The 26,283-nt window shown below is 36.2% G+C and overlaps 1 protein-coding gene across 4 annotated transcripts in view; it reads right to left on the reverse strand.

Moving 5' to 3' along the window:
• RAD51B (RAD51 paralog B) overlaps positions 1–26,283 on the reverse strand; it is a 730,112-nt gene that overhangs the window by 654,372 nt on the left and 49,457 nt on the right. For all 4 annotated transcript variants that reach the window (XM_032179312.2, XM_032179313.2, XM_058429428.1 and 1 more), the window contains exons 6-7: positions 18,645–18,764; positions 17,418–17,601 (exon numbers count right to left, since the gene is read on the reverse strand). In XM_032179312.2, the coding sequence (XP_032035203.1) occupies positions 17,418–17,601; positions 18,645–18,764 (304 nt within the window). The remainder of the gene's footprint in view (positions 1–17,417; positions 17,602–18,644; positions 18,765–26,283) is intronic.

Raw genomic sequence — 26,283 nt, forward strand, 5'->3', positions numbered from 1 at the left:
CTGACAGATTACAGACAAACCAACTAAACCCAGAGTTAGAAGTTTTCTCAGGCCAGGCGTGGTGGCTCACGCCTGTAATCCCAGCACTTTGGGAGGCAGAGGCGGGCAGATCATTTGAGGTCAGGAGTTTGAAACCAGCCTGGCCAACATGGTGAAACCCTATCTCTCCTAAAAACACAAAAATTAGCTGTTAAAAAGGGCGTGGTGGTGGGCACCTGTAATCCCAGCTACTTGGGAGGCTTAGGCAAGAGAATTGCTTGAATCCAGGAGGTGGAGGTCACAGTGAGCAGAGATCACAACACTGCACTCCAGCCTGGGCGACAGAGTAAGACTCCGTCTTCAAAAAAAAAAAAAAGAAGTTTTCTCAAAGGTGCCTGTAAATCCTCTCCAAAGGTGGCCATTATAGGCACTTGCCCAGCAATAAATATTGGTATAAGCTAACTAATAATTGCAGGGTCCTCTGTAAACATAAAGTACTAAATATTTATTTTAAAAGAACTACACTGATTTATCACTAAATTTAGTGGACAGAGTATATCACTGCAACTCCTAAAAACGACACTACCCCCAACTACCAACCACTCATGATTTTTACTACACCATTTCCACATCTTTAAATAATAATATAAAAGCCAGATGTTGTTACAACCTAATTTTAAAACAAATCTTAACACTAGTTAAAACACATTCGAAAACTTTCATTTTAGCTGAACAAATTAAGTGCATTATCTGAGCTTAGAAAACTCTGATTCATTGTTCAAATAACTAAGGATAAAAACAGTCACTAAATCAGATTTAGCTGGTTATGGAACTATCAACTAACAAGTTACATAGTTCTTCAGAATTTACAAAGTCCTTTCAGAAATATAGATAAATATACATCCCTATAAAATTATTACATAGGAAAGTGCTTATAAATTATAAAAACCTCTATAAAGTTTAGTTATCAGAAATATATTACTATTCATCTATTAATAGTATTAGTAATAATATTAAGCCTTATGAAGTGGCAACTTTTAGCCACTTTCTACAGATAGGGATACTGAGGCTCAGAAATGAGAACTGACTCGTCCAGGATTGCACAGCTAGTTCTAACACATCTGGTACTTAAACTCCTATTTTCTTTCATTTTTCATTTCATTTATATAAATGTATGGGATACAGTGTAATTTTGCTACATGGATACATTGCATAGTGATGAAGTCAGGACTTTCCAGGTATCCATCACTGGAATAACATACATTGTACCAATTAAGTAATTTCTCATCATCCAACCCCCTCCCACCCTTCCCAGTCTCCATTGTCTTTCATTCCACACTCTGCATCCATGAGTACACATTATTTCACTCCCACTTATATGTGGTATTTGTCTTTTTGTGTCTGGCTTATTTCACATAAGATAATGGCCTCCAGTTTGATCCATGTTGCTGCAAAAGACATTATTTCATTCTTTTTATGGCTATATAGTATTCCATTGTGTATATATACTACATTTTCCTCATCCAATCATCCACTTTGGTTGATTCCATATCTTTGTTATTTTGAACTGTATTGTGATTCTGGGTACCTTCTACTGCATCATACTGTCTCAATGAAATGTTTAATCTTCAGAGTGTGATTCCCAAAGACTGGAAGAGAAAAGCATAAGGAGAGGTCTATTGTTCAATAGTAAACTGCCATTTCCAAGTGACAGAGGAGGCAGTTTAGGCAGATAGAGAGGGAGGGTCTTGGGAGTGGAAAAATACCCACAGGACTGCACCTGCATTGTCCCTGTAGCTAATGAGAAGAAATATGATTAAGAACTTACCCTTATGCCAGGATGTTGCTCAGAAAGGACCATCCCAACTTAGGCACAGGCACAGTAAGTCAACCTAAATGTCCTTAACTTGGCCCAACTCATTATAATGCCATTAACATGACATTAGCATTGTGGTTTTAGTACCCCTGTGGCTTTCACTTAGGCACTCATGGGTAATAACTAAGATGGAGTCACTCTGGCTAACCCCAGGCATGCACAGATGCAACATCCTTAGGAGGGAACTTTAGCCGTCCCATTTGGGGCAGAACCCACAGAAGGCTTCCTTGCTCTTGCCACATAAAAGACCCAGAACTCAGTCCCATTTCTGGCAACCTGCTTTCAGGTCCCCTGTCTTTGCTGAGAGCTTTCCTTTTCCTTAATAAATTCTACTCTATTTACTCTCCAGTGTCTGCAAGTCTTATTCTTCTTGGTCATGGGACAAAAACTTGGACCTAGCTGAACTAGGGACTAAGCAGACTCCAACACAAGGTTAGAAGGCAGGCCAATCCCATGTTATTGGGCAACCCAGCAAACTAACCTAAAGATCATACACAACAAAAAAGTAAATTCATTACAATATGGTGTCAGAAATAAAACTAACTTTAGTGGCTGTAAGCTAGGGGCACTAAGAAACTTCATATTATAACAATTTCAACATTTCTTTAAAATACTGTACTTTGGTACTTATAACTATGGGCATTACTTTATTCCAGTTTAGTTTAGAACTGTCTCTCCTTCAAATATATATATTTATGTGTGTGTGTGTGTGTGTATGTATGACACACACACACACACAAACTGAAAGATCCTTTGAGTCATGAGTCTATAATACCTACTTTAAGTTTTAAGCTCCTAAGAACTTTTAATTAAATTCATGAACAGTGAATTTTATGAGATACATTTGGCAATGTCATGAAACTAAAATGTCTTCTGTCCAGTAACAGCATGTATTGTGTCTTCATAAAACCTCAAAGCAGAATCTTAGGAGGCAGTCTTACTTCATGTGCTCCCTAAGAGAGGTCTAAAGTGCAAGTATTTTGAAATTATTTTCCTAAGACAGCATCCTTATTACAAGACTTAAGCTACAAGTTTGCCAATTCTGAGAATATTGTTCAGAAAACCTACAAGTCTTCAGTATATTCACTGGCACATAAAAGGCATAATTATACTCTTAACATTACATGTGTGATTTGCATGTTTGTGAAAAAGCAATCAAAGCTGCAAGTAATCAAATAGTTCTCTTACTTTAAATACTGATAACACTAATACAGAAGCAACACTGTGGTTACACTTACAAGCAGCAATCAAAGCATAAAGCAAAATTAGAGACTTACCATTGAAAAAGGCTTAGAGGAAACAATAAGTATTGAAAAGTTTTTAGTATGATAAGCAGCAAGGGAATAGAATAATTTTGACTACTGCATTAGGAGGCAGTCTTCCATTATGAATAAGAACACATGCACTGTAATCAGACATATCTGGATTCAAACTCAAGCCCTTCCACTTACTAGCCATGTGACTCTGGTAAAGTTATTTAACCTCTATAAGCCTCAATTTCTTCAACTATAAAAAGAGAATAATATAACCTACCTCACAAACTTATTTAGAATATGAAATGGAAAATGTCTGAAATGTACTCACTACAGAACCTGAAACAAAAAAAGTAGTACTCAATAAGGTGTAGCTATTTCTTACTAATAGCATTTCAATCCCGTAGAAATTTTTTCAATGTCAATGACTACTTATTTTTTCCAGTAAAACAATTAACACAAACTCTGAGACAATAAATAAGGACCGTGATCTTAAAAGGGACTTCAAAGCCCAAATGTTTATAATTAAAATTTAATTTTAAAAGGAGCTTAGGTTCAAACCATTAATGGTAATACAAAAAGAACTATTGCTCTCTGTCTAGCCATACATACTTTTCTCTCCTATAACCATCAAAATAGCCTTAAGGTTAAAAAAGCTATAATCTAATGCAAATGTTTCACTTTTAAGAAGATATTTCCCAGCAGAAACTGAGTCAACATTAAAAGAATCTAGGCCAGGTGCGGTGGCTCATACTTGTAATCCCAGCACTTTGGGAGGCCAAGGTGGGCAGATCACGAGGTCAGGAGATCAAGACCATCCTGGCTAACACAGTGAAACCCCGTCTCCTCTAAAAATACAAAAAAAAAAAAAAATTAGCTGGGCATGGTGGCAGGCGCCTGTAGTCCCAGCTACTCGAGAGGCTGAGGCAGGAGAATGGCGTGAACCTGGGCGGTGGAGGTTGCAGTTAGCCGAGATCATGCCACTGCACTCCAGCCTGGGCAACAGAGCAAGAATGACTCAAAAAAAAAAGAATCTAAATAAATAGAGATGTAAAATCAACAAGATTATTTATCTTTCAATATCAAAGATAAACAGAAGTCAAAACGGGGTAGGAAACAATGTTCAAGTGAAAAATACATAATTTTTAATATCCTCTAATTTACATTATGTTACTTTGTATGTAATACATACTTTGTACGTTACTTTGTGTGTAATATATAATACATTATGTATTATGTATTGGAAGATAATAAAACCTTTAAACCACAGCTGTTATGTTTACATAGATTCTTAAATGTTTGGGAAATATTTTTAATCTTACAAAGTTAATTAAGTGCCTCTTGAATTCTTATATTCAATAAAGGGAAAACATTCTAACTGGGAAAATTAAAGTTGTTTTCTGGCTTTTTATTTGTTTGACATATACAAAACTGTGTACATTTAATGTATACAACTCGGAGAATGTACACTGTGAAACCTTTACTACGGTCAATGCCATAAACATATCCATTACCTCTAAAAGTTTCCACCTGCGCTCTTTATTTATGTAGTGTATGGGATAAGAACACAATGTAAGATCTACCTTTCAACAAATGTTTAAGTATACAATACTGTTCACTATAGGCACTGTGTCTCCAGGACTTATCATCTTGTGTAACTAAAACTTTTACCCTTTCACCAAGGGTTTCCTCCTGTTTCCTCCTTTCACCAAGGGTTTCACCCTGTTTCCTCCTCCTCCCAGCCCCTGGCAATCACCGTTCTACTCTTTGCTCTATGAGTTTGACTATTTTAGATTCCATATACTAGTAAAAGTGGGATCATGTATTTTTTGTTCTTCTCTGTCTGGCTTATCTCATTTAGCATAATGTCTTCCAGGTTCATCCATGTTGTCACAGATAGTGGTATTTCCTTCTCTTTTAAGGCTAAATAATATATCATTGTGTGTATATATGACATTTTCTTTTTCCATTCATCCATGGATGGACATTTAGATTGCTTCCATGACTTAGCTATTGGGAATAATCCTACAATTAACATAGGAATTCAGATATTTATTTGAGATCCTGATTTTAATTCCTTTGGATATATGGCTAGAAGTAAGACTGCTGGATCATATGGTAGTCCTATCTTTAATGTTTTGAGGAACCTCCAAACTGTTTTCCATGGCAGGTAGCTACACCAATTTACATTCCCACCAAAAGTGAACAAGGCGCCAGGCACGGTGGCTCATGCCTATAATCCCAGCACTTTGGGAGGCCGAGGTGGATGGATCACCTGAGGTCAGGAGTTCGAGATCAGCCTGACCAACATGGTGAAACCTCATCTCTACTAAAAATACAAAAAAATTAGCTGGGCATGGTGGCACATGCCTGTAATCCCAGGTACTTGGGAGACTGAGACAGGAGAATCACTTGAACCCAGGAGGCAGAGGTTGCAGTGAGCTGAGATGGCGCCATTGCACTCCAGACTGGGCAACAAGAGTGAAACTCCATCTCAAACAAAAGTGAACAAGGGTTCTCTTTTCTTCACATCCTGCCGACTCCTACTATCTTTTGTGGGTTTTTAAATAATAACCATATTAAGAGATAGAGTGTTACCTTACTGTGGTTTTGATTTCCATTTCCCTTATGATTAGTGAGTAATTTTGTGAATCTTTTCTTATACCTGTGAACCATATGTATGTCTTCTTTTGAGAAACTTCTATTCAGTTCTTTTGCCCATTTTTTAATTGTATTGTCTCTTGTTTGCTTGCTTGTTCTTGTTTTACTATTGCGTTTTGGAGTTATTCATATATTTTGGATATTAACCCTTTATCAGATTTGTGGTTTCCAAATATTTTCTCCTATTTCATGAGCTGTTTGTTCATTTTCTTATTTCCTTTGCTATGCAGAAGCTTTTAAGTTTGGCATAGTTCCATTTGTCTATTTTTGCTTTTGTTACCTGTGCATTTGTTGTCATATCCAATAAATCACTGCCAAGGCTGCTGTCACAAAGCTTTTCCTCTATGTTCTAAGAGTTTTTAGTTTTTAGGTCTTATGTTCAAGTCTTTAGTCCATTTGAATTTATTTTTGTGTATGGTATAAAATAAGGGCCCAATCTCATTCTTGTGCATGTGAATATCCAGTTTTCCCAACACCATTTATTGAAGAGGCTGTCCTTTCCCCCTTGTGTATTCTTGACACCTGTATCAAAGATCAATTGACCGCATATGCGTAGGTTTATTCCTGGGCTCTCTATTCTGTTCCATTGGTCTGTATATCTGTTTTATGCTAGTATCATACTGTTTTATTATTTGAAATATATTTTGTTATCCGAAAGTATTTTCCCTCCAGCTTTACTTGGAAGGTAACTGTATTAACTGTACTGTACTAACTAAGTGAACTACATTCAAGAAATGCAAAGGATACGTAACAATATCAACCAAAAAAAAAAAACAAATTTTGTCTTTGAAAAACACAAGAAATTATCCTTTGACCAAACTCTCACACAGCCAATATTCTATTTCAAACTGTTTATTTGAATTTAATTAAACAGTGAGCTGTTATCAGATTCTATTCAAGAGATGATCTAATTTCTCTACAATGCTTTCCTTTGATAAGTTAAAAATCATAACATAGACTATCATCTGACATTGTTAAACTTCTGAAGAAGGCATTACAGTAATACTGTGTGTACACAGCACTGATGTTAAATTCCCACCTTGATGATCACAGCTCTTTATATAAAATCTTGGTTGATGTCTCACAGAAGTTCATGCATCATACTAAGTTAAAGGTACAGAGCTGTCAAATTATCAATGAATCTTCTACCTTCAGTTTTAAAGGGGTGCAGGGGAGACACTTAAGTTTTAGTTTCCCAGTATCTTTTCAATTTTTAGAATGAATGTTAGAATGTTTTCCCTTTAAGTAGTGTAAGAATTGAAGTAGGCATCTAATTAGACATGCATTTCAAAAATTGCCTAACTAGAAAAAGTGTGATACACCATTCTACAAATATGTATTGGACACCTACTCAATATATGACACTATTCAACATAGGCAGCTATGGAGGATGCATAAGAACATAATTCTGTTTTCAGGGAGCTTTATAATAATAACTGAGGACCTCAGATATATACATACAAATATTTAAATGACACTACAAGGCAAATACATAATTAAAGTTCCAATTATAAGTTAAGACCATGTGTACTATAAAAGAAGGTAGAATTAACTGGGGCTAAAATAGTGATACAAAAAGCTCAGAGGAGAGACAGAACTTGAGAGCTCAGATACGAAAGAAAAAAATTTAGAAAGGAAGAGATGAAAGAGGAGGACATCCACAGCTAAAAAGCCATAGAGAGGTCTAGGGGTAGTAGACCAGCAGCCTGCACAGAAGAGAAATGACAGCATGGGAGGAGTAGGTTGGAGCCAGAAGGAAGAGAACTTTAAATATTATATCATATCCTAAACTAAGACTTAATCATTCAATAAATATTAATTAGAGCATATATTATGTGCCATACATTGTCCTAGCTGCAAAAGACACAACTGTGGACAAAACAAATAGTTTCTCTGCCCCCATAGTGCTCATAGTCTAGTAGCTTAATTCTATAAGCATCATGGTACCATACAATGCTTCTGAGCATAGAAGGGATGTGATCAGAGATACACTATGGGAAAATGATGTAGCAATGGTATGTACCCATATGTACTATTACCGATACAGAAAAGACAGAAGCAGACCCATTAAGATACTACAATAACAACCCAGGATAGAAGTGGCACGTGATATTATTCAATTATCCAAATGACTCCTTAAGCAATCTTAGATAAATCACCTCATTCTCTGCATCCCTGTACTCATTGGAAAACAAGATTGCCACTCAGCTACAACCTTAAGATCTTCAATTAGAAAATTCTACAACAAATCAAGGTACTGTGTAACATAGGTAAAGTAACGCTAAAGACTAACAGCTACAACTGGCCTTCATTTCCAATGTTTTCTTAGCAATACAACTTTAGAATTATGCATGTGCTTTATGAATTTAACCACTACCTATCAGTCTCCAAAAGAGCACTCACTTTCTAAATAAGAAAGGAACCCTGGCCAGGCGCGGTGGCTCATGCCTGTAATCCTAGCACTTTGGGAGGCCACAGTGGGCAGACTGCTTGAGCCCAGGAGTTCAAGACCAGCCTGGGCAACATAGCAAGACCCTGTCTCTACTAAAAATCAAAAAAATTAGCTAGGCATGGTGGTACATGCCTGTAGTCCCAGCTATCTGGGAGGTTGAGGCAGGAGGATCACTAGAACTCGGCATAGCTGCAGTAAGCTATAACCACGCCATTGCACTCCTGCCTGGGCAACACAGAGAGACCTTGTCTCAAAAAATAAAAATAAAAAAAGAATGGGACATTTAAGGGCCAAAGCTAGACATGATAAACGGTTTACCCGAGAGACTATGAAGGTCTCTACTACCTCCCTTTAATTCCCTCTGTGTAATCTATAGTCCAAACAAAGGACAGACAGAGAAGTTACTTATAAGCTACTTACCTATTTGTAAGAAACAGAAAAGGAACAGTAGACAAGATACTTATTTTATTCTCCATTATATCACGGAGAGCGATTTGTCTCTACAATTACCTTATTTGTAGAAGCCTTAAGGGAAAATACTATGTTTTATTCATTTTTATTATCCCATTGTTCCTAGTATGGAGTTTTGGACACAAGTGCTGAAGGTGGAATTAAAAAGAAAAGACAAAAGGAGTCTGAGACCCAAAAAATAAGTGTAAGTAAACCAGATAAAGGAGGGTTCAGGCAGTAACAGCATCCACCAATAAGACAGACAGAGGGGGATACAATAGTGAATAAGACATAATTTTTCCTTCTGAGGCACTTGAAGCCTTGTTAGAAAATATTTTAGGAGGAAAGAGATAAAATACACCAGACATCTGGAATGAGGTAACTAGTAAAATTAATAATTAAAGGCTATTTTTTACTGAATATGCCAAACATTGTGAAGAACATTACAGACATGATCTCATTTAATACTCACAACCCTATGAATCAGATATTATTATCCTCATTTTTCAAACATGGAAACTAAAGGTTAGAGCTGGGATAAATACTTATTTAAGGTCATAAAATTAGCAAATAGTGCAGCTAAGATTCAAACCAACATCTAACTTCAAAGCCAGTACTTTTAGCCTCTAGGAACCAAGATGATGGCAATGAAGGTGGTATAAAGTAATCAGATACTGAATATATTTCGAAAGTGGAGCCAAGAGGATGTGCTGAAAGATGAAGAGGAGGGTTTAAATTGAAGAGGTATTAGATAATATGTACGGGACCAGATGATTAAATGGAAGAGAACCAGTGCATCAAAATCAAGTCCCCTTCTCCAAATACAGCCAGTGCCATTTCTTTATGAGTACCCAGAGCCAACTTCTACTCATAAAACCCGCCCTACTCTCCTTTTCATTTATTTATTTTTATTTATTTATTTATTTATTTATTTATTTATTGAGACAGGGTCTTGCTCTGTCCCCCAGGCTGGAATGCAGTGGCATGTTCATAGCTCATTGCAGCCTTGAACTCCTGGGTTCAAGCCATCCTCCCGCCCCAGCCTCCCAAGTAGCTGTGACTACAGGTGTGCACCACCACACCCAGCTAATTGTTTTGTGAGTGTGTGTGTGTGTGTGTGTGTGTGTGTGTGTGTGTGTGTGTGTGAAGACAAGGTCTTGCTATGTTGCACAGGCTGGTCTCTAGCTCCTGGCCAAATGATCCTCCTGCTTAGCTTCCCAAATGCTGGGATTTCAGGTGTGATCCAGCACACCTGACCTCCTTTTTTTTTTTTTTTTAACTTTTTATTTTGAAAGTTTTAGATTTACCAAAAAGTTGCAGAAAGTGTACAGAGTTCCCAAATGCCCTTCACCCAGCTTCTCCTAATATCACCATCTTACATACCATAGTACAATTATCAAAACCAATGTATTAAGATCGATGCAATACTATTAACTACAATACATCTTGCCAGTTTTGAGCAATTACAAATTAAGCTGCCATAGATACTCTTGTACGGATCTATTAGTGCCCCTGCATGTCAAGGTTCCCCATGATTACCTTCTGGCTCAATGATTTACTAGAAGGACTCACAGGACTCAGAAAAGCTGTTATATTCACAGTTATGGCTTATTACAGCAAAAGGATACAGATCAAAATGAGCAAACAGAAAAGGAGCATGAACAAAATCCAGGAGAAACCAGGTGTCCTCTCCCAGTGGAGTTGCATGCGTGTGTTTAATTGTCCTAGCAACAATATGTGACAACACATGCAAAGTAATGTCAATCAGGAAAGTTCACTCAAGCCTTAACGTCCAGCATTTTTGTTGAGCGTCAGTCACTAGGCATGCAATGCCTGCCTGCAAATGACCTCAGCTATTTAGACTGTAGTCCCCAGATCCCCAAAGAAAAATAGGCTTCACCATAAATCACACTGTTTGTATAAACTATCTGATCAAACCAGTACCTGTGGCTCAAGTCCTCAGGCATATAACACTCTTACTAGGCAGAATATTCCCAGGGTCTAGCACTCATCTCCCAGGAGCCAGTCAAGGGCAGTCCTGAAAAGAGGCCTTTTTTTGGGAATGGCTGGATGTGAGTAACCCATGCCAGCTGAATTAACTCTTGCCTGCATAACCTATGAATCCATTTCTGGGCTAACCCATTCATTGTAACAGCGGCACAACATAATATTGTATGGATATATCAACATTAATTTAGCCAATCACCTACTTACTAACTTTTAAGTTGTTTCTAGGTTTTTGCTAGAAACAATAAAAACAAAGTTTCAGAAGTCATAAAGAGCTACACAAAAGAAAGATACACTTTCTCTAGAATTATTTTCACTAACTGATAAAGCTTTAGTCTAGACTGTGAGTTTCAGGGACCTTAATGAACATAGGATAGGTTTAAGAACAATCTGATTTCAGATGTGAATGAGCCAACAGTAGGCATTTATGGAAAAGAAAAACACTGTAAAGGACTTTTCTTACCTCAGAAGTCCTATGGTGCTTGTTTTCAGTAAAAATATGAAAGTAATAAGAGTAAACCAAAAATTACATTTCTAGAAAAGTGATACAACAATGTTACACACAGCAAAATAGGACTGCAGTTTTAATGGCATATCTATGTCTACATCAAGGGTCTAGGATTCCTACTTTACAATCAGAGTAACTTCATCAGGCTTTCACAAAAGTGACAGTTCTGAATATTTATGTTTAAGATAAAAATAAATGTTGAATTTGGGTACATACATTCTTTTTCCTCTTATCTCACCAGTAATAAACACAATATTCCCAATTTATAATTAATAAAACCTTAATTATTTTAAATGAAGTGGCCTAGCTTCTTATTTTTCTATTTTCAATATTATTAGTATCTAAGACAACATATAATCCTACATAAATTAAACCCACTTGGCATAATGGGACAGCTCATGGTGTAAAATAAATAAATAAATCCAGGCCCACATGAAGTTCACCATTAAAAAGAGAAAAAAAAATTTATGCTTGTCTCAAATAATAATAAAAATTTAATCTTGTTACATGTCCACTTTAAAACCAGAACAAATTCTTTCCATTTGTCAATGATTTAAAACTGTCTTTAAAATAGCAAAATTAAAAATGTACATATTTTGATTCATTTTTCTAAGCAGCTTTAAACATAAAAATAATCATTAATATTCCAAAAACCTTGATAAGCAATAAATTAGAGCAATGGATATTCTCAAAAGGCATGTAATCAAGAACACAGATGGCAACAGAAAAACTGATTATAAGCACATCTTAGTAAAATAATTTGGATTTTAACAACAACTTTCAATGAAAATAAGGCATTTCCCTCTTAGAATACTTAATAATATATCCAAATTTATCTCCATATACCTCTTTTGTAAATAGTGTTAACTGGTACTCCTCCCCTTACACCAGAAAACATTTGTACAATATCAAGAAATGAAGGAAGTAGAAGATTAAGGGGAGACAAAAAAGTTCGATATTATTCATATAACAACTGAAATTGATGTGTTGAATTCTCTGAAAAAGTAAAAATGTAGCTCTTGGGAATACAAGTAAAAAGCATTTCCAAAGAATTTTCAAAAGGTGAAAGAAAGTCCTGTTATCTAAGCAATGTATTTTCATTCTCTTTTATTCCAACAACTTACACAACTCTGGAATGGAAAATAAATAAAAAGAATACAACTAACATGGCATACTACAAAGGTCAATTTAAAAACAAAAACATAAGAATTTCAGCAGCAAGCATAAAAAAATTCAAATTATGTTTTAAAAGATAAAGAAAAATATTCCAATGAATGTAAATATGACATACATATGGTAAGACTATTTTCATAAACCTTAATTGTACTTTCATTAGCTGTTACCTCCTAAATATTAGTTATCCACAGTGCTAGGTCCTGTAAATCAGAGAAACAGAAATTATAATCCTGTCATTAAAAAGTTTACAGTCCACCGTAATTCTTTATGTCTCAGAAAAAAAGAAAATTCTGCTGTGGAAAAAAAAAAAAATCCCCAAACTGGCAGCTAAAAGATCTCTCATTCTACCCCCTGCTTGTCCTTTCCTATGCTGAGTGTCCTGGAGCAAATCAGGTCACTTTTCGGCCTCATTGTCATCTGTAAAATGAAGGGGCCAAACTAAATTTTCTTTAAGGTCCTTTCTGGCAAAAACATCCTATTATTTTAATCTGATACGTAATTTACAATATGTATAATAACTATTCTGTATGTGGTAATTAGAAATCAATGATAAAGTCAACATAAATAGCCATAACCACAATTTATTTTATAAAGCAGTATTTACATTTGTTTCAGTTATTTTTATCAAGTGTCTCTAAACAGCTTCAGAGCCCTGTTTTTTCAATACTAGTGTGAACACTTTAAAAAGACAAAGGTTCCGCATCTTCCATCCCAATGGCAGAGTATCACTTACACCTCCTCCATAAACTTCAGGAAAAAAGATTCTACCAGACTTCTACAACTGTTTCTCAAAACTGCAGTCTGAACATATTCAAAGGTCTATAAAATTCTCTGCGAAATTTTTTTTAATTTTATGTTTTCATTTCAGTGATAGCCTCAAAATATTAGTAAAGCCATCTTATAACTGAAAACTTCTGAACGATATTAATACATCTGTTTTCAATCAAGTGATATTGATTAATTCCTCTAATTCTCAGGGACTAACGTAGAAAAAAGCAACAGCATACTTCAAACTTAAATGCATTCATGCCCACATGAGGGCCAAATGATGTCACCGTTCCCAAAAGACGAAGGTTTTTTAGTACTAGTTCAAATAGAGAAAGAGGGGGAAAAGCTGAATAATCACATTATATATATATATTTTATTTATATATATATTTTATTTTTATATATTTATATTTATATATATTTCAAGACAATCTGTGAGATAAGCTTATATATATAGCAAGCAATAATTTAATTTAGCAAATTATCATATGTAATATATTAAATTGACATAATTAATTTGAACAGTACTATGGTGCCTGTAGATGCAATCCACCTTTATGGTTTTATAAGCACGACTTAATGTTAAGAATTATTAGCTAGTCTTATAATTCTCTACATTTGTTATAATAAAAATGAAATCAGCAATGGGGTTTTGTGAGAATATTATTTGCATTTAAAAGGGGTCAATGCCTTAACCTAGTTTGAGAAAACACTGCTCTTATAAGCAGACTGCTCTCTTACCCTTCGTCCTAATTCCTTAAGCTACTGGGTTTGTGGTGGTACCAGCCCTGGGTTCTGAGCCTACAGAGAAGGGGGAATGGTTCAGATCAGGGTTTTTTGAGCCATTCTAATAGATGTGTAGTGGTATTTCATTGGGATTTTAATTTGCATGTCCCTAATGACAGGATTTTGACTATCTTTTCATGTGTTTGTCTGCCATCTGTATATCTAGAATGCATGGCTTACCACCCAATGCTCAGAGGCCATCAGACATTCACCTGTCATAGTTCTACTAGACTGAGATAAAAATCTTTTCTCCTACTGCCTGGCTCTCTGATACTATCTAAATCTCTAAAGCCTTTTCCAAATTTAAGAATTCTTTTTTTTCCTATAAGATGCCAGTGTAATTTGAGTACAGCTCCAATATAAGACATTCTGCCACTGAAAATTATATTTTATTACTGTTAAAACAAAAGATAATATTAAAGATAGGATTAAAAGCAAATATTAAAATTTAAGTTCAGTACCAATAGAGATAAGATTAATTAAAGACCAAGATGAGAAGCAGTATCTATAATTCATAAATTCAAAAATATTTGTTGAGTGTCTACTATATGTTAGGCACTATTGCCGGTACTGAGAATAAGGCAGGCCAGGTGCAGTGGCTCATGCCTGTAATCCCAGAACTTTGGGAGGCCAAGATAGGAGAATTGCTTGAGTACAGGAGTTTGAGACCAGACTAAGCAACATAGTGAGATCGTATCTCTACAAAAAATAAAAAATTAGCCAGGTATGGTGGTGGTGCATGCCTGTAGTCCCAGCTACTTGGGAGAATGAGGTGGGAGGATCAGTTGAGCTTGGGAGATTGAGGCTACAGTGAGCCATGATTGTGCCTGCACTCCAGTCTGGGTGACAGAGTGAGACCCTGTCTCAAAAAATAAATAAATAGAGAGAGAGAATGAGGCAATAGAAAGAACACACAAATATTAGATATATAACATGCTAAGGGGTGAAAACTGTGATGGAGAAGAAACAAACCATAGTAAGAGGACAGCGGGGGTACAGTTAATACTTATATGGTTTGGGAGGTCCTCACTGATAAGATGACAGGATAGAATAAGCCATGTGGATATTTAGAGGAGGAAGGTTCCAGGCCGAGGAAGGTTCCAGGCTGAGGAACAGTAAATACTCCTCGAACAGGAGTATCTGTTGGCATGTAAAAGGAACTACAAAAAGGCACAGGTTTACTAATTTGTAAAGCAAATGAACCAGACAATAAAATACTATTTTAAGACATTTAGTTGTTCCATATATATTGTGGTTTTTGCCATTACGTTTAATGGCAAAAACCGCAATTACTTTTGCACCCACCTAATTAAACCACCTATTCGAAGTATAGTATAAATGTGTAAAAGTTCATGATTTCCTTTTTCTTAAAAAAAAAAAATTAGATATCGGATCTGTGTGAGAGATTTTCCATTTAAATGTATCAATTTAGCTAGGAAAATTCCAACATTTTCTAAAGGAAATATTTTTCAAAATCCTTTTAAAACCAATCTTACAATCTTAATTGTCACAAAAAACAGATATCACAGTTATATAAGTACATAGTATAATCTGCATTTATTTCTAAATAGAGAAACAAAGCCAAAGGCAGAGAAATGGGATATTTAGTACCTATTTTTTCAGAGGGTTCTATTAAAAACAAAGAAAAGCAGTGCCCCCTTCTCACTTGGGAAAATAAATCACCTCAGGAAAAACTGAAAAGCATTAGCCTACAGTTACTGATTAAAAGCAAACAAACACAACTTTTAAAAAGTGAATTTTATTTTCCACGGAATTAAGTCAAGTAACAGTATGAATTAATAATAAAATAAGAATATATAGTCATCTACCTGTATCCATGGGGGATTGGTTCCAGGACTCCTCTGCAGATACCATAATCCATGGATGCTCAAGTCCCTCATATAAAATGGTGCAGTGTTTGCATATAATCTATGTACATTCTCTTGTATACTTTAAATCAACTTTACATTACTTATAATACCCAATACAATGTACATGCTATGTAAATCTCTGCTAAACTATAGGGAATCATGACAAGAAAAAAAGTCTGTACATGTTCAGTACAAAGACAACAATCCTTTTCTTTTTTTTCAAATATATATATATTTTTTTTTAGAGAGAGGGTCTCACTCTGTCTCCCAGGCTGGAGTGCAGTGACATGAACATGGCTCAGTGCAACCTCAACCTCCTGGGCCCAAGTGATCCTCCCACCTCAGCCTCTTGAGTAGCTGAGACTGCAGGGGCACACTACCACACCCATTGCTTTTTCAAATATCTCCTATCCTTAGTTGGTTGAATCCACGGATGCAGAACCCACAGATACAGAGGGCCGACTATATACATAAATTTCTATTCAATCAAGTATCTTTATATAGTATTTCAAAGTTCCCTTATTCTCCTTGACCAGGAAAAATGTAAATTTGAATTTATCATTTTAACCAATTACAATAAAATGTAAAAGATGAACATTACCCAAGATATACTTAACAGCACTTGACTTTAATTCAAAATATAAACTAAAAAGCCATTAAAGTATGTAGAATTTTTTGAATGTCATATTTTCTCCCTTGACTTCTTCCTTGGTTTTATAAATCTCAAAGGCTGTGTGGTAGTTTATATCACTTATACATATTCTTTATGTGCAAAGACTCAAGATTTTAATTTTCCAAAAACAAATCTAAAAATTATAAAATCATAACCAAATTTTATCTCAGTTTAAGGAACTGTCTTTTCTTGAGATGAAGCATGACTAAAATTGAGAAGCCTGAATGTTGATGAGGCTGTAGAACAACAACTAAAACACCCTGACACACTGCAGATGGGAGTGTAACTGAGTACACACTAATGTCTTGCAGGTTACACATCACAAGCCCTGGCAATATCCTGTCATCTTCAGATTTCTGATCACAATGCCCACTACAAAAAGCCATGCCACAAATAATCTTTCATGGTTTTCTTACTGACACTTTCATTACTATCATTCCAACATCCCTTAATAGTTGACCTCTGACCATTTGAAGCAAACCAAATCCTATTGTACACAAAACAGCACTGAACACAATAACACAGTATCTAAACCTAAAATACTTAAAACAAAACTAACAACAACGGCAGTATTTTCTTAATTACGTAGAAATGGATCTAGGCAATTTCATGAAGTTTTACTACTTTATATTTACTGCAATGTGAGAAATGTGATACAAAGCATACACAAAGAGTAAACAATAAGAAGGAAGAAAAGGAGGGACTATAGGAATTTTTAAAAACATCATTTAAATCTACTCCAGGCTCAAATTATTAAAAGAATAACATAATCTCAGCAGATGGGCTAATTTAAGATGATGGTGATGTTTGCTACAGCAATTAGACTGTACTACCTTTAAAAAGTCATCTGTTTTACATTTTCCTCTAATTTTATTATTTGATACTAGAAGTCAGTGAATGTAATATAAAAGAAACAAAAGAAAGGAAAAGAAAAAAGAGAAAAAAAGAAAAACTTACTGGGATTGAAAACTCCTCAGCCAAATACTTCAAGGAGGATGCTTCTCTTGCCAAGAACTTGTTTCTTTCTTTGAGATTGCCTTGAAGTTGTGTATCAAACTCCTTTCTGACCACAGAAGCAACAGAGTCAAGAATCACAAGTTTAATTCCTTTTGAGATAATTTCTTCTTCCAAAGATTCAATCCTATAAAAGAAGAATTTATAAAATAGTCAATAAATTTAAGATAAAATAAATAAATAAAGGTATTGCAAAGGCTAAGCAACTTAAAAACAATAACAAACTATTCTTTCCTAAGTTACAGTAATGATTTGCAAGAATTCAGTAAACCTAACTTATTTTCAGCTCTTCTAGACATATCATACTTTTCTGGAAACAGAGCAAACTGTTTCTGTGTAGTTTCAGAATTCCTTGATTCTCCTAAGATAATGTTAACTCTCCAATTCTGGGGTAAAACTACTTGTGGTAGCCAGTCTGCAAAATGGCCCCCACTTACTCCCTCCTCTTGGTATTTCACATCCTTGTATAGGTCCCTCCCACAGTGTACCAGACTTGATCTGTGTGACCACAAGCATATGACAAAATCATGGTACCTTATTTCTGAGTGTGGGTTATAAAAGACTACAGCTTCCATCTTGGGTACTTTTTCACTTGCACAGTCTCTCAGGTCACTTACTCTGAGGGAAGCAAGTTGCTATGTTGTGATTTATGGAGAGGCCCAGATGGTAAGGAACAAAGGCCTCTTGCCCACTGCCAGCAAGAAACAGATGCCTTCCAACAACTACATTAGGGAGCTTGGAAGCAGGTATTCCAGCTCCAGTCAAGCCTTAAGATAACTGCAGCCTTGGCCACCAGCTTGACTGTAACCTCTTGAGCAACATTGAGCCAGAAACACCCAGCTAAGCTACTCCCAGACACTTAACCCTTAGAAACTATGTGAAATAATATGTATTTGCTGTTTTAAGCTACTAAACTGTGAGACAATTTGCTAATGAAACAATAGATAAGTAATACATCCCTTAATTAAATATAAAACATTTTATTCATTTAATTTTTTTCGTTTTTCAAGAAAGACTTCAACCAAAAGGCTACAACAAAGAAGAACACTGAAAAAGTTACTCCACATAATTATAACCTATAAAGACTTTTTTCACTTAGAAGCTGAAACATAAAAGATAAAACATAAACCTTCAACGCATTACTAAAAAATCAAAATCTAAGCAGCATACCTTTGTAGAACTTCATCACAGGTGAGTTCCCGATAAAGATGAACTTTACTACTTGTCAAAAGTAACTTTTCTTCAGTGTTAAAATATCTGGGAAAACGGGATTCTGCTATCTCAACCAGTCTGTGGGTGAAAAAAATAGCACAAACGAAAACAGTCAATTCTATATAAAGCCACATTGCTGAATCTCTAATTAATTTTACTTGAGAAACTCCTAAGCCTTATCAATAGAGCAGGTATAAGCAAAATGGCTTAATATACAGGTTTAGAATTAAGCTCTCTTTTGTAAGCACTAACAGAGGTTACCACAGAGCATGCCATCAGCAAGGGCTGTTGGATCTCATCTAATCTTGAGCAAACAACAATGTCTCTTGAGATTTATCTTTCTGGGATTAAATATGTTTTTTGTAAATGATATTTAGAGTTTCAGCTATAAGATATGTTTACTAAATAAGAATGCTTTCATTTTATTGAATGAAATAAGGATATTTGAATATGGTATATTGTATTATAATAGATATCAGTAAGTCTTCATGTCTCATTCCAGAAAAATACACTTTCTCAACTGAAACAATTCATGCAAATTAATGCTATGCAATAATTCCTTGGTAAACAGAAAATTATGGCCCAAATAAATTGATGTTCCAATACTTTCTTAGTAAACAAAAAATGATTTCCTAAACACTGAATTCTGGCCTCAAAGCCAGTTTAATATATGCAGTAGGCCAAACACAACAGTGACAAGTTAAAATGTCATCATTCATATTATAAGATATGGAAAGCATTACTAGACATTTCTCATATTTATGGTTAAAAATGTTAAAAATATAAGTCTTTGAGTTTAACCATCTCATTTCATTTTAAATGTTTGAACTTAAGCATCACATTTCATCTTAAATGAAATGACATTTTATCAGCCCTAGTACTTAGCCATCCCAGGAGAACTGGGAGGAGAGGCTGTAAACTCGAAAACCATCCTATATTTTATGTTCCATTTAGAGACTCAAAAGTACAAAAGAACAGTGTTTTCATTTCTAAATAGTTAGAATTCTGCAAAGAGGCTAGGAACTTCAAAAAGATAACCAAAACAAGTCCTTACATTTGCTATGATCAGAAATAAAAGAGAAAAACCCAAAACAGGAAAAGAGAAGAGAGAACTTCAACAACTGTTTTTAAGTATATTTTTGAACAATTTGAAAAGAAAAATATACATAGCCAAGTTGAACAGGAAGAGGAAAAAATACTTCATGAGTAAGGAATAGTACCAAAAGAGGTGTGAAGAGTGAGAATAAAATGGATGAAATAACCATCCAGGAAAAGAGCTTAAGAGAGGCACAGGGATTGAAATGGAAGAAGGAAATGAGGTAAGTGAGGAAATCAAGAAATGAGATGGCATTGGCACAGGCAGAGCAGCCAAATCCTGAGGGTTTGGGGGAAAAGCGTAAATTTTTGATTAGGGAAACTATTTGCTGAATTTAGTGCTGGTCAGAGAAGTCAGCTAAAAATCTCTGGCACTTAGAATCTACTAGTTTTTAACAGGATAGGTCTGGCAACATCTTCTAGAAACATGGAAGTTTTTCAAAATTTGAATGCCCAGTTGATTAGGAACCAGATTGAGAGTACCTAGCTCATTAGCAACAAGAACTGAACAGCTGACAATTTTCTGGATTTCCACTAGTGGCTTGAGTAGTGAAAGGCTCTGGAACTTATTGCTGCTTTCCCATTGCTGAAGGCCTCACAAAAGGAATGGTGGTCAATGGATAGACATGAACAACCTTTGTTCACAGTTACCATGCTAAATAACTGTATTAAATGGATCATTTACATACCAGTATGCTGCAATTTTCTGTTTCTCTAAATGTTTTTTATTTTATAATAAACATCTAAAAATATATAAATCAAAAACCAAATATAAATGCAGTATTAGACATGCCTCACATTCATCCTAGTAACTTCTTGTGACAATCTTCATCACAAAGATCTTTTTTGTTTAGGGCAAAAAACAGAAAATAACCTATCATTTGCTCCCAGACATTAATTACATAAAGTTTGAAAATAATGCCATCTAGTGGATATCTTTTTATAAAAAGTATTCTTTTCAAAATGAGCACTAAGATCCATTCATTCAACAAATATTTACTGAGGACCTACTATATGCCAGGCACTGTTCTGGGTGCTGAGAATGTGGCAATGAACAACCACCAATACCAAAAGAAAAAGAAAAGCCCTTCCCTCATGGGGTTTACATTCTACTGAGGAAGACAAACAAATAAATATATATTATATATGAGGTAATAAGGCTATAGAGGAAAATGAAGCAGGATGAGAGAATAGAATGTGACAGGTGGGGCTAGTGCTATTTTATATTTTATGTCAGGTGAACTGACAAAGGCCTCATTAATAAGGTGACATTTGAGCAAAAGCTTAAAAGAGATAAGAAAATGAACCATGTGGATATCCAGTGAAACAGCACACAAGAATAGAGAATTGTAACAAGTGCAGGCCAGCGCAGTGACTCACGCCTGTAATCCCAGCACTCTGGGAGGCCGAGGCAGGCCGATCACGAGGTCAGGAGATCTAGACCATCCTGGCTAACACAGTGAAACCCCGTCTCTACTAAAAAATACAAAAAATTAGCCGGGCGTAGTGGCGGGCACCTGTAGTCCCAGCTACTCGGGAGGCTGAGGCAGGAGAATGGCGTGAACCTGGGAGGCGGAGCTTGCAGTGAGCTGAGATCGCGCCACTGCACTCCAGCCTGGGCGACAAAGCGAGACTCCGTCTCAAAAAAAAAAAAAAAAACTGCAAAAGCTTACATGTGGAAAGATGCCTGGTGTGTTTGAGAAACAGCAAAGAGACTAAAGTATCTGGAACACAGAGAGTAAGGGAGAATAATAGAAAACAAAGAGCTAGCCAAGGCCAAGATCACATAAGACCTTTAGGTCTGTGGCATTTTTTTTTTAGCTTTTATTCAGCAAAATAGGAAGCCTAGAAGCAGGAACAACATGATCTGACCTCTTTTTTTAAAAAGGACTGCTCTAATTGCCCAACGGAGAAGAGGCTTGGGCAAGAATGAAAGCAAGGAGATCAGCTAGCACAGGTAAGAGCTAGTAGTGACCAGTTAAGAGCTGGTAGTGACCTCACCCAGGGAAGTAACAGGTCAAGCGATGAGAAGTAACTGGACTCAAGATATAGTTCAAAAGAGGAGCTAAAAGAATTTCTTGGCCGGGCGCGGTGGCTCACGCCTGCAATCTCAGCACTCTGGGAGGCTGAGGCAGGAGGATCACCTGAGGTCAGGAGTTCAAGACCAACCTGGCCAACATGGCGAAACTCCGTCTCTACTAAAAATACAAAAATTAGCCAGGTGTGGTGGCAGGCGCCTGTAATCCCAGCTACTTGGGAGGCTGAAGCAAGAGAATCGCCTGAATCTGGGAGATGGAGGTTGCAGTGAGCCAAGATCACACCGTTGCACTCAGCCTGGGTGACAGAGTGAGGCTCTGTCTCAAAAAAAAAGAATTTCTTGACTATTGGATAAGTGTCTAGAAGAATGGAATCACAACTTTATTGAAGCAGAAAAAACAAGATTCAGATAAAGGTTTTGGTTATTGGTGCTATTTGCATGTTTTATTTCCTTCATGGGGGAATCAAAAATGCAGTTTTGGACGTATCAGGAAATCCATGTATGTAAACCTATCCAAGTTCCATGTCATTACGCAAATGAATATGAATCTGAAGTTCATGGGAAAGCTCGAATTCAGATATCAATCCAGGAGCTATAGCCTATAAAAGATTTTAAAGATCATAAGACTAGATGATATTAGGGATTGAGTACAGATATAGAAAAGAAAAGGTCCTAGGACTGAGTTCTGGGATTCCCCAAAGCCTGGAAGTTAAAATGATGAGGAGGACCCAGCAAAAGGGACTGCAAGGAGGAGGTGACCAAGAAGGTAGGTGTAAAATAAGAGAGAATGGTTCCAAGAAGCCAAGTGGGCTGGGCATGGTGGCTCACGCCTATAATCCCAACACTTTAGGAGGCCAAGGCAGGAGGATCTCTTGAGCCCAGAAGTTTCAGACCAACTAGGGCAACATACCAAAACCTTATCTGTACTAAAAATTTAAAAATTAGCTAAGCATGGTGGCATGTGCCTGTGGTCCCAGCTACTCGAGAGGCTGAGGTGAGAGGATTGCTTGAGTCTAGGGGGTCAAAGCTGCAGTGAACCATGATAGCACCACTGTACTCCGGCCTGGGTGACAGAGTTAGGTGAGACCCTGTCTAAAAAAATAAAAAGTCAAGGGAAGAAAGCTTTTCAAGAAAAAGAGAGTGATCAACTCTTTCGAATGCTGCTATTGGGTTGGATAAAATTTTTTAAACCAGTTGCATTATAGAGCTAGGAACTAAAGCCTGGATAGAGTGAACTCAAGAGAGAATGAAACAAGGGATTTCCACTTCAGCCCACAGAGGATTAACTGGTACACGAACTGCACTAAAATAATAAGTAGAAAATCAGACAGAATACATGAAATAACAGTTTTCAGGTACTGAACAATAGAAAGCTTGAGACTGTAATCCTTGAGAGAAAGGAAACAAACACAATGAGCTTACAATCACCTCAGTTTGCTCCAGAGGCAGTTTCCAGGCTGCAACACAAGAAAGGGAAAGCAAACAGAGCTTGGTAGACAACCTGAGTTGAGGAGATGGGGATCAGAGTTTGTGAAAGCTAGGGTGGCTAGAACTTATGGGGCAGAGTACCAGAGAGGAAGCAGGTGTGCAGAGTGAGCACTGCAGAGATCTGCAGAGAGGTCCACTTGAGAACTAATCTGCACATGTGTGAAGGGAAACTACCTGAGGTTGAGGAAAGAACCACCAGAAAGTATCAGACTGAACAATTCCTAGTGCCCACACGGGGTGGGAACAGTTCAGGTTTACACAAGATGAAGAATAATGAGACCTTATTATACACTGGGCATTGGGCAGAATTTTCAGGATTTTACCTTAGTAGTGGAGCTAAATAAGTTTCAGAATAAAAACCACAGTCATGTGCTGCATAACGACATTTCAGTCAATGATGCATCACTTATACAACAGTGGTCCCATAAGCTTATATAGCATATTTTTACTATACCTTTCCTTTGTTTAGATACACAAATACCATCATGTTGTAATTGCCTATTCTATACAGTAACATGCTGTACAGGTTTATAGCCTAGAAGCAATAGGCTATACCATATAGTCTAGGTGTGCAGTAGGCTATATCATCTAGGTTCATGTAAGTACACTGTATGGTATTCATACAACAACGAAATTGCCTAACAATGCATTTCTCAGAACATATCCCCATTGTTAAGCAAAGCATGACTGTACCTGGGATTTTTCCGCAACAAAATTCAAAAGCAACCTTCAAAAGGAACAAACTAATACTAAACTGTACCTTAAAACAAAACCTAACACTCTTTAAAGATATATGTTAAAATCCAGCACCCAACACATAAAATTTAAAACGTCTAACATCGAATTAAAAAATTACCAGACAAGTAAAGGAAGAGGAAAAGATCCATAACCAGGAGAAAAATCAGTCAATAAAAACAGATTTTAAAAATTACATATGTGATGGCATTCATAGATAAAAACCTCAAAACAGCTATTATTAAACTTCTACATTTGCTCAAGGAGGTAAATAAAGCAGGGGTTGTCAAACTGTGCACTACAGCCCATGCCTGACCCATTTCCTGTTTTTGTCAATACAGTTTTATTAGAACACAGACGTATTTTTAATATTCTGTTTGACAAAATAGAAGCACTTCTACTACATTCTGAAGTATAACCGTTGTCTCAAGGAAAAACACCTGTACAATTGGGTTTTAAGATTAAGAAGTCACTTTTTCCATGGGAGACCATTTTTACTTGAAAGAATGATTGACAGATAAGTTATGGTTTTTCTGACTTAAGTATTTGGTAGATGTTTTCCCAAAATGAGCAAAGTAAGCCCGACACTTCAAGAAAAACAAGTGGCAATATTTATTGCCAATGATAAAATTCAAGCTTTTAATGAAAAATCAGAATTCTAAAAAGCTTACATCTGCTACCATGAGTTTGACTGCATCCCAATACTTAAATACTTTTTGTTCAGATCAGTGGAGACACTAATGAAATTTTTTTATATTGAGTAATAAAATCTGTCAACATTTAGAAGAACTCCATAAGACAGTGAACCAATATTTTCTGAGTGACAAATGCATAATACTACAAAATCATGCATGGGTAAATATCCATTAAGAGCTTAAGACAGATGAATAGATTTTAATGTAACTGTAGAAAAAATGCAATAATATGGTTTCAGATTCTGTATCACAACTAACCTCTAAGCAACTATTACTCAATTCCTGGTGTAGTATCAAAGAAGCATATCTTTAATTATCTGAAGAGACTATTAAAATATTCCTCCCTCTCCAACTATAACCAGTATGAGGCCAAATCTTCATATCTCAACCAAAACAACAGATTGCAACAGACTGAATGCAGAAGAAGATATTAGAATCAGGCTGTCTTCTATTAAGTCAGACACTAAAGAGATTTGCAAAAATGTAAAACAACGCCACTCTTTTCTCACTTTTTTTAGTCAAAAATGTATTTATTTTCCATAAAAAATACATGTAAAGGCCAGGTGCAGTGGCTCACATCTGTAGTCCCAGCTACTCAGGAGGCTGAGGCAGGAGGCTCTCTTAAGTCCAGGAGCTAGAGGTTACAGTGAACTATGATCATGCCACTGCACTCTAGCCTGGGTGACAGAGCAAGGCCCTGTCTCTTAAAACAAACAAACAAACAAACAAACAAAAAATGTATGACGGTCAGTTTTGTGTCAACTTGGCTAGTCCGTAATCTCCTGTTATTCAATCAAACACTAATCTATGCATTGTTGTGAAAGGATTTTGTAGATCTCATTAATGTTCATAAACAGATGACTTTAAGTACAAGAGTTTATCCTAAATAATCTGGGTGGGCTAATTCGATCGCTTGAAAAGCCTTAAGAGCAGAATGAGACTTCCTTTAAAAAGATGAAATTCCACCTATGGACTATAGCTTAGGCCCTTGCCTGAGAGTTCCAGCCTGCCCTTTCCAACAGCCTGCCCTATGGATTTCAGACAACTCCACATCTGCATATGCCAATCCTTTGCAATAACTCTCTTAATATATGTGTTCTACTGGTTCTATTTTTCTAATGGAGCCCTGATTGGTACAATATGCTAACATGTAACTGTTAATTACCAATCCAATATCCATTTCCACTTCTTCCTCGCTATGAGAGCCCCAGTTTTATTCAGGCAGCAATATTTAACCAGACAACTCATCATGATTGTTACGACGATCTTCTCCCCTCACTTTCCCAGCCTCTTTTTACATATAGAGGTGACTCAGTGAGAAATCTACAAGAGGACTATAGGCAACAAAAAGGAAATCCACAGATGGGAGGAGGCAGATATTATGAATAAAAGTTCACTTTCCTGATAAAAGATATAGTTGGCCCTTTTCCTTCCCTTCCCATTGACTTGAGCACAGAATGAATCCAATGTCTGAAAATGTACATGCCCTAGGTCTCTCTGTCATCACTGAGAACTGAGTGACCCAGTGCCAGCAACCACCTACTCA

This window comes from Hylobates moloch, unplaced genomic scaffold (assembly GCF_009828535.3).
Source record: "Hylobates moloch isolate HMO894 unplaced genomic scaffold, HMol_V3 SCAFFOLD_16, whole genome shotgun sequence".
In the NCBI taxonomy this organism is placed as follows: Eukaryota; Metazoa; Chordata; class Mammalia; order Primates; family Hylobatidae; genus Hylobates; species Hylobates moloch.